Source organism: Zerene cesonia, chromosome 25, assembly GCF_012273895.1.
Source record: "Zerene cesonia ecotype Mississippi chromosome 25, Zerene_cesonia_1.1, whole genome shotgun sequence".
NCBI lineage: Eukaryota > Metazoa > Arthropoda > Insecta > Lepidoptera > Pieridae > Zerene > Zerene cesonia.
The window spans coordinates 3500603-3509678 of record NC_052126.1 but is presented as its reverse complement, the minus strand read 5'-3'; the positions used below and the strand labels follow the sequence as shown (position 1 = coordinate 3509678).

Below are 9076 nucleotides of genomic sequence, written 5' to 3'. Positions count from 1 at the left end.
ATTTCCAAAAAACACAATTTATAAAAAAAACAAAAAAAAAAGAAACTACCGAGCAAGGCTCGGTCATCCAGGTACTATATAGCCTATATCATTCAGTAAAATTGCAGCCTTCTAAAGGTGCAAGAATTTTTAAATTAATTTCAATTGTTTTTGTGCAAAAATGTTACAAACATACAAAAATACGAAAGTTTATAGTTTAAGTGTAGATAACGAATAATATATATACATTCTGTTATCTTTCACACAACTTGTTAAAATTAAAATATGATTCTCACGTCATTTAACTTTCCATAATCTAAAATATTAACAGATGGATTAATAAATAATCCCAATTACGAACCAATCACTTTAATAAATAACAAACGAATCGCGAAACGAACTTCCGATAAAACTAATCAGGCATTAATTTGAATAATTGAAACGATCCGAGCCGATCTTAAATGTTAACCGCTCAATTTCTCTGAAACTTTGGCGCGATCTTCAGAAACTTTCACAACTTTCCCACTGAATTCTTTAATAGACACTTGTACCGAAATGTAATACGCTTGCTTGCTAGATATTATTCGATTTTGTATAACAAATGGTATAATATAAAATACTAGATTTTCGCCCCGACTTAGCTATGTTATTCAGTGTAAATACAGCTTTCTGATGGTGAAAGAATTTTCGAAATCGGTGTAGCGGTTTTTGTCTGAAAACGTTTCAAACATACAAATCATAAATAGATTAAATCAGCAGTCAACAGGACAACTGTTCTTGTTGGTTTAGGCTTAATTCTTTGAACCTATTTAGCTTAATTCTCTAAAATATTTTAAGGTATTATTACGTAAAATATCTGTATTCCAGTGGTAAACAGTTGCAGAGAATATACTTGCCAGCATGGCTATTTATATGAAACCTTCTTCAGGGCTGATTCTGAAGAATATAGGCGCGAGAAGTCAGATGAGAGTGTAGTTTTTGAGATGCATCTGGCAATTTTGGGGGCTAGTAATGGACATATTTTGTTGTCTACGGTTGCATTTCCCCAAGCCAGCGATCCTGTTTATGAAATCGGTAAGGTTTTTTACATACACTTTTATTTGCAAAGAAAAATCATTCTGCAATGACAATAAATCTATCCAATATCTAGGGATTCTACAATTGTCTGTTTAACCGACGCTTCCAAAGCCAAAGATTACAATTCGACGCAATATATTATTTTCGGTGTTGTTACACGATGAATAATTACGTGGGTTTTTAACCGATTTACGCGATTCTTTTTCTGTATGATAACAGTCTCTACAGATACGGTAATTAAAAAATAATTCTTCGAAGAATGAAAAACGAATAATTTGAAATTCGAATCCGAAGACATCTTCTTTAATACAAGTCATAAAATAAGTAAAGTTAGAATTGTTGAAGTGATTTGAAAGGGGGTCAATGTGGTATCCACTGAAAATCAGTGGAGAGTCTAAGTTCCTTTAATGGGCTTAGACTCTTATACACTAAGTGGATCTCCCGTTTATATGAGATTTATTCAACGTTTTGTAAATCAGATTATTTTTTATTAACTTTACCTTGTATAAATAAATGTATTTTCTTTCTTTCTTGATTTCTTCAATAACACATTTTATTTCAGTTATTGGTGGTGGAGGAAACAAATTTACCGAATTACGTAGAAATTTACGGAGAAATGCCAAAACATCAGTGAAAACCCACAAAATACTATCACCAATAGAGTTTAAAGCATTTTATATTAAAATTACTGAAGGTAAGTCTATCGACTATTTTACAATTACCTTTATATATTTAATCAATACCAACAACAAGTTAATTTAAATGTAGATATTATATAATGCTTATTATTTTCTTCTCAGGTAATACCCCAAGTCCTAATCCTTATTTTATAATAACATACCATATCTTTCAAACAAATTAAAATTTTTTAATCGGTATTTAGTTAATTATTGTATTTTAACTAAAATAAACTAAATAAAAAAGTCAAAAACTAAACTTGACGAAAAAGACCTATACATTATATTTATCATCATTTTTTTTATGTCATAGCGGGCAACAAAGCCTCACTTGATGGTAAGCAATCACCACCCCCCATGAACGTTTGCAGAGGCGTGGTAGTGAGAGGTGCCCTTGCGAATGTTGTCCGCCTACTACTAGGAAGGGCTAGGTAGAGGAAATGGGCCATCATGTCATTTGTACTGGACATATGCTTATCTGGAATACATCCTTCTATTGTTAAACTATATCGTCAATCATGCTGAATGAATACTATCAATTATCAATGCCCTACGTAAATATGATTAACTTGTAATGAAAATACATATTTAGGTACTAGCGGTCCGCCCCAGTTTCGCCCGTGGTACATATATAGCCTATAAGTCCTCCTCAATAAATGCACTGAAAGAACACAAAAAATACGGAAAGAATTTTTGAAATCGGACCAGTAGTTCTTAAGATTAGCGCGTTCAAACAAACCTTTCAGCTTTATAATATAAGTATAGATAAGGAAAATATGAGACTAATTTTCAGATGGTGTTATCGAATTCGGAAAAGAAGGAGATCCTCTACCGGTCTTCACGTTTATGGATGTAGACCCAATAAGTATTAATTACTTCAGCTTTGCTGCGTGGTCGGGGGTGGAAATAAAATTCCTTTATGACTGCCCAATACCTGGCTCCAAGAGTAAAGGTTTCTATAGAGCTCTTAATGAAATTTAAAAATTATTTATTTCAATAGTTATAAATTTTTTTTTCAAACTTAAAATTCTTAACGTATTTGACTAATGATGTTATGAATGGGTGAAGCGAATGTGAAGTGATAGGTGGTAAATTATTTGTCTCACACTTACAAATGAGCTGATTTTTTGGAAAATTGATACATATTCGAATGAACTGAAATATTTTCGTCATACAAACAAAAATCAGAATTATTCGTTTTAATTAGCATGGTTTTAAATCTTTAAAAGAAACGTTTAGTATTTGTTATTTATTCTATCGTATCAATGCATTCAACACTCTATCAAGTTATTGTATATCCTTAAGAATATCATACTTCTTCTATGTTGATCAGTTTGATCATATGCTTAAGGCACTATAACACGCTTTTAGCTCATGTACGTTCCTTAAACTGCATGTTTGCATTCCTAGCTTCGCGCGACCGACTTACGCCGCTAATGCTCGCATTGTGTGAGGAAACATAATCTTCTACCTGATGAATTCCAGACACTCCAAATTCGCAAGCCGTGGATCCTAAACTATCCAACTCGGACAAACTGAAACGCACGTTATTATCAGACAAAGACCCAATAATACCGCCGTCTCCGCAAGTCACAGTTCAGTTGGGAGTTAAGGTTACTAGTGTTGCATACGACGCTTTCGAATCTAAATTGACAACAGGGGCGTCTATAGTAATGGTATGATTGTTCAATAAACTTTTAACACAACAATTAAAATTGGCTTTTAAATATAAATGGACATAAAATTAACATATAATTCAAAATATTTTAGTCCTTCTATTAGTAATTTTTAATGCACCATTTCAAATTTTGATTTTGTAGCTTATTTTATCGTCAGCACATTAGCCTAACTAACTATATTATAAATGAGAAAGTGTGTTCCATTGTTCCCTTTTCTGTTAAATCGCAACCGATTGATTTTGTAACATACCAAAACTACTATATACCGGAATGAAACATCTTATTACTACGGGAATTTCCTTTTAATACAAGGAAAATAATAGTACCATATATATCGAGTCGAAATTTTAGAAATTTAAGAAAAAAATATTTGACTCATATGAAAAATTTCGAGCAGAAATGGACAGACAACAGTATGGCATGGAATCCAAGCAAATTCAACAACACGGATAGTCTCACCTTTCGATTGGGACAAATATGGAGCCCTCAGTTTTATGTTTTTAAGTAAGTACCTACAGATTTTCGTATTTGCACGTGCGAAACATTTCTAATAATCACAGAAAAACTACAAAATACAGAATGGTATAGAGTGCTTTTAAATAGTTTAATATAATAAATTATATTCAGATCAAGTTAAAATGTCACATCATCTGGTCTCAAATTAAGGAAACTATTAATATTGGTGATTCGACTATGGCAGTTTGACATGAAAATTGGACTAATAACCGTTTAATCTTTGTCGGATATAGAATCTACATATAAAGAACTAGTTTCTTTCAGTTCAGATTCCATCGGGTTACTAGACGCTAGGAACCCAGAACTAATCAGGATGGTGAATAGCGGTGAAGCAACCTACCACATGCATGTATCAATCAACACTTGGTGCTTCGACTATGGCAGTTCTTTGACCAGGTATATGAGCAATATGCTATGGGTTGTCTTCTTATGTTGAAGAATAAACCGTTCACAATATATATTATACACTTATATAATGTATAATCGAATATATTTTTTAATGTGGTAATCGTGCACGAATTGGGCTAGTTCGCACCGGGGAAGCACACACCCCCAGGGAAGACCGGCGTGAAATAGCAAACTGCTGTTTTTCGTTCGGTGAGTGGGGGAGCCGGAGGCACATATCCTTTTTCTTACCCTTCCCAGTCCTTTCCTTTATTCCTCTCGTCTATCCTTTCTTTAAATCCTTTTTCAAATAAAAATCGACAATCCATTTGAAGAAGCGTAATATCTGCAATCGACCTAACGCCTCTCCAAATGTTCATGGGCGGTGGTCGTGCTTAACATTAGGCGACCCACCAGCTTCCTTGCCAACGGTGTCATAAAATACTTGGCCTGCTTAGTGCGTTACATGTATCGGCGTTTTTAAGAAATTTTATAGGGGAGGGGGAGGTTAATTCTTATGATTGGGACTATATAATTAAAGAATCATAGGAGCTCTTCATGCTGTGTTCTTGTTTATTTCAATTTTATGTTAATTTTATTAAATATTTTAATTTTTAATTTTAGACTTTAAAGTTTAAATGTAACTTAAGAAACATATGTATTATTTACTTATTACGCGAGTATTATACATTTAGAAATTAAATGGATTTTCAACGCGACTTATTCATTATTCAATTAAACCCGACGTTAAATAATATAATGAGTAAATCGCGTTTAAACGCCGTTAAAAAGTCTTTAATGTCTATGTATGTATTTTTTGTTTGTAGTTTATGCTTAGTTTATATATAGCAAAGATAGGACTTCGGAGGTTTTAAAGTATAACACGTAGTATTCAGTTGAAGAATTCAGAATTATTGCAGATGGCCGCGCGATGAATATGTCTGTGCGATTGTAATTCAGCCATGGGAAGCGCATGAAAGGATTACGTTAAAAAATGTCGATGTAAATAACATGAAAGCTGTGAGTACTTATATAGTTAATCTATGTAAACATCATCGTGATTTATTATCCCGTACATGATTTGTGTACAATCATTAATACAATAATTATTATGATCGTTCAATTGTTTCTTAAATGAGAAACAACTCTAATATTTATATTTATCATCAATTAAAATAACTTGTTCGATTTTTGAGCGTAGAAGATCGCAAATAATTTATAAATCTTAGATTATAAATCAGAAGGTAACCGTCTGTTTGTCTCTTCTTTACACCTTAGCTGCTAAGGCGATTTAATGAAAACTTACAGTTGACAGATATACTTTGAGAAGATATACGATAGATTCTATATCAGATATCCCACGGAACGGGTCCTATGTGATGAAAACCCTTGATTGTCAAACTTTTCTCTGATTTTACGGGCGAAGCCGCGGGCGGAAAGCCAGTACACCATATAAGATAAGGAAATTTCATCTTATTTTATTCAATAATTGATTCATTTTACCGCCCTCTTACAGTTCGCGCTCACAGATGTTGTCATACAGAACGCATGGGAGATTTCATCTACCCACTTCATTGTTAATGTCAGTTCGTGGAACGAAATGTACCCGACAGACGACAATTCAACTCACCAGAGTGATCGATTTGTGCTCAAAGTGCATTTAAAGAGAAACGCTACAGCTTATAACATCGTGTTTTATACTCCTTTACTAGGTGCGTTTTAAATGGTGAACGAATTTTCCAGACGTGTGGTAGCATAGTGAGCAATTGTCTAGTAGAACTTTCGCCTATAGGAAAATTGCTGCCAATTTTCTATAGTCCTTACGCACGTCGTAACTCGAGATTGTTACTGGCCATTTAATTTTTCTCATATTTTGTAGTGCTTTTGTAGTTTGTAAAATGTTAATTAACATTGAAAACTTTATCTTTATATATTATATAATATGCATATAAAACGAAGTCATGTTAGTTACATTATTTTTAACTCAAGAGCGGCCAAACCGATTGGGATGAAATTTGGTAAGAATTTATATTCATAACTTCTTGTACTTATTTATTTGTTTTTTTCAGTTCTCGTAACTTTCGTGCTCCTCTCATTCTGGACAGAGCCAGTGAATTTATCGAGAGTTTGGTTTTACACCAGTTGCGTCATTGTCATTTGTTTGGGATTATGTTATATTGACTACATGGTACCCTGTCACACAATACCTTCTATATGTAAGTCATTTGTCGTTACAATTAATTTATGTTTATACCTATTTTTTCTCTCTACCCTTTTCTGAATTCAAACGTTCTTAAATTAATATTTACAAGCTCTTTCGAATTTAAATCAAGGAAAAATCTAGAGTACCCTTCATTTTAGATTCATGCAAGAGTTACTTTCATGCGGAAGTGAATTAATTATAAAAAAAATACATTTATTAACATTATACATGTATATGTGGCTTGAATTCTTGAACCAAAAACTTATAACTATGGACACTAGTCGTCTAAACTAGGCCGAGCCTGTATCTTAGACGACAGTATCTTCCCACTATGTATTTAATATAGTTTAATACAATATATCAAAACAATTATGGTTTAAAACAAGGATTTATTCACCGTTTCATTCATCCATATATTTCAAACGCGTTAACAGTTAACTTTATTATATTCACTTAAATAATAAATTAAAACTATCTCTAAATCAACTTTAACAATGCTTATTTTACAAACACAATATTAAGTTGTTTTGTATCAAAGTGGTTTAGTTGTCTTTCAATTCCTGATAGTATTACAATTAGATTTCGGATCATCAAGTCAATTGGAGCTGGTTTTATCCCAACCGTTATAGTACTGCATATGTTGCTGTGGTCTAATTACAAATACAAATTAATAGATATTTATGTTATTGGTGTTAAACCGTTTTAATAAATAAATGACTGTTGCAGTGGTATTATACATAACAGTACTGGGCGGTATATTACTGGCGATATTTATACAAGTGGCACTAATGACTTCACTCGCCCAACGGGTCTGCAGAAGCTCCATAATGCAGAACATTTTGACGGCCCAATGGTTTAGATCACTGTTCTGCTTACCACATTTAAGGGTACGCATTATGTTATACACGTGCTTGATTGGATGATTTGCTTCAAATTGAAAATGTGTGAGTGCGCACGCGCGTGTGGGTGCATGTGTGCGTGTGTGTATGTTGCGTATGCGTGTGTACAGGCAATATGTGGTGGTGAATATGTGTTGGTTAGCTCATTTATTGAACTGATTATTAAAAATCAAAATACTGCCAGCAGTATGAAAGAAAATCGTTGCAGAGGCGGGGAAAACATTCCCTTTTTTTTTCTTGTGGAAGTTGCTTGGGTCAGCCGATGGTAAATAAAAGAGTCCAATTATATATGAGCAAAGAACATGTTCCAAAAATATAATATTTGTTATGAAACTAATTATGTTCTAAAGCTTCAAAGGATTTACACAAGTTCAAGAGTTGCTTTTCTTTCATGTTGTATTGTGGTTATCTTAAAGGTAATTTCGTGTTATTTAACGTTTTCCTTGATAAGTCAAATTGGACGTTTTCTTGTAAAATTAAAGAATTTTTCAGTTTCTCATTAAATTTCATATTTCTTGTGGATCGTATATTTCCCCGGTAAAAATTTCCTTTAGAAATGTATATTTTGATGCGTTTTATTTAAAAGAACGCTATTTTTATTATACTATTTTTGGCGCATGGTTTTACCTTGGCAAAAGACTATGAAAGAAGAGTATTTGTGTTTGTACTTCATTTATAAACGTAATGGTGCCTATAGAAAAAGGAAACATCATGCAGCTTAGCATGTCCATGAGTCTAAACGATCACAACATATGAAAACTGCCATGCTCACTTGATTAATTCTTGCTGGCCTTGTATGGCCTGAACCCTCATTGAGGGCATGTGTCCTATCTCCTATGAGAAAAAAAACAAATGAAAAACACGGGTTCAAATCAAACATTCATAAGCAGCATTTATTAACAAAAATGACAGAAAATCCAAACTTTTCAAATTTTGCTGCTTGAAATATTTAAAGCCTGCATTTAATATATAAAAAAAAACGTTTTTCAGATTTGTCAAATTTACGACACAATAAACGAAAGCTGTTCGAACCAAGATGACGACGACTCTGGTGTGGTGGCTCCGAAGAACGGCAACATAGAGGAGATGCAGGCTGACAAAGTGCAGTCTAGCGAACAAAAGGAACTGGCAGAAGCGATCGATAAACTCATGTTCGTCGTTTACTCTGTGGCATTTGCTATTATGTTAGCGCTACATTTTTAATTGTACTGGGTTAATACATACATAAACATAACTCGTAAAATAACGTTTTAAATGTGACCCAAATCTTGTAAATAAAGCTTTTGAACAAATATTGATTTTGTATTTTAAATTGGTATATATGTATATTTCAACACCATCTCTTAAATTTCAACTATCTATCGCGGTTTACACACAGACAGACACAGACCGATAGCAAAGTTTTAGTAATTGGTTCCCGTTTAGCCCTTTGGTTGCGGAACCCTAAAAATCATCAAGAAACTTCCGCAAGTCGATAAATTAATGGTAACCTCAAGATTATCTATAACCCAGTATCCATATTTCACGAAAACCGACGGTAGTTCTTAGCCTCATCGTTTCAGTTAATAATTTCCCGTGGGACTCCATTCTCCCGTTTATTAGTATTACGGGAATGATTTATTTTCCTTCACCTGTGGCTAGCTTTGATTAACCTCAATCGCA

The 9076-nt window shown here is 33.3% G+C and overlaps 1 protein-coding gene across 1 annotated transcript in view; it reads left to right on the top strand.

Annotated features, from left to right (window-relative positions):
- The window catches only part of LOC119836689 (acetylcholine receptor subunit beta-type acr-2-like), a 10706-nt gene extending 2000 nt beyond the window's left edge, over positions 1 to 8706 (top strand). Inside the window, exons 2-12 of the mRNA XM_038362101.1 lie at positions 847 to 1053; positions 1619 to 1750; positions 2527 to 2685; positions 3219 to 3409; positions 3810 to 3916; positions 4193 to 4324; positions 5233 to 5332; positions 5829 to 6024; positions 6382 to 6528; positions 7242 to 7402; positions 8405 to 8706. Of these exons, the coding sequence (XP_038218029.1) occupies positions 847 to 1053; positions 1619 to 1750; positions 2527 to 2685; positions 3219 to 3409; positions 3810 to 3916; positions 4193 to 4324; positions 5233 to 5332; positions 5829 to 6024; positions 6382 to 6528; positions 7242 to 7402; positions 8405 to 8617 (1745 nt within the window). The 3' untranslated portion in view covers positions 8618 to 8706. The remainder of the gene's footprint in view (positions 1 to 846; positions 1054 to 1618; positions 1751 to 2526; positions 2686 to 3218; positions 3410 to 3809; positions 3917 to 4192; positions 4325 to 5232; positions 5333 to 5828; positions 6025 to 6381; positions 6529 to 7241; positions 7403 to 8404) is intronic.
- Positions 8707 to 9076: the final 370 nt, after the last annotated feature.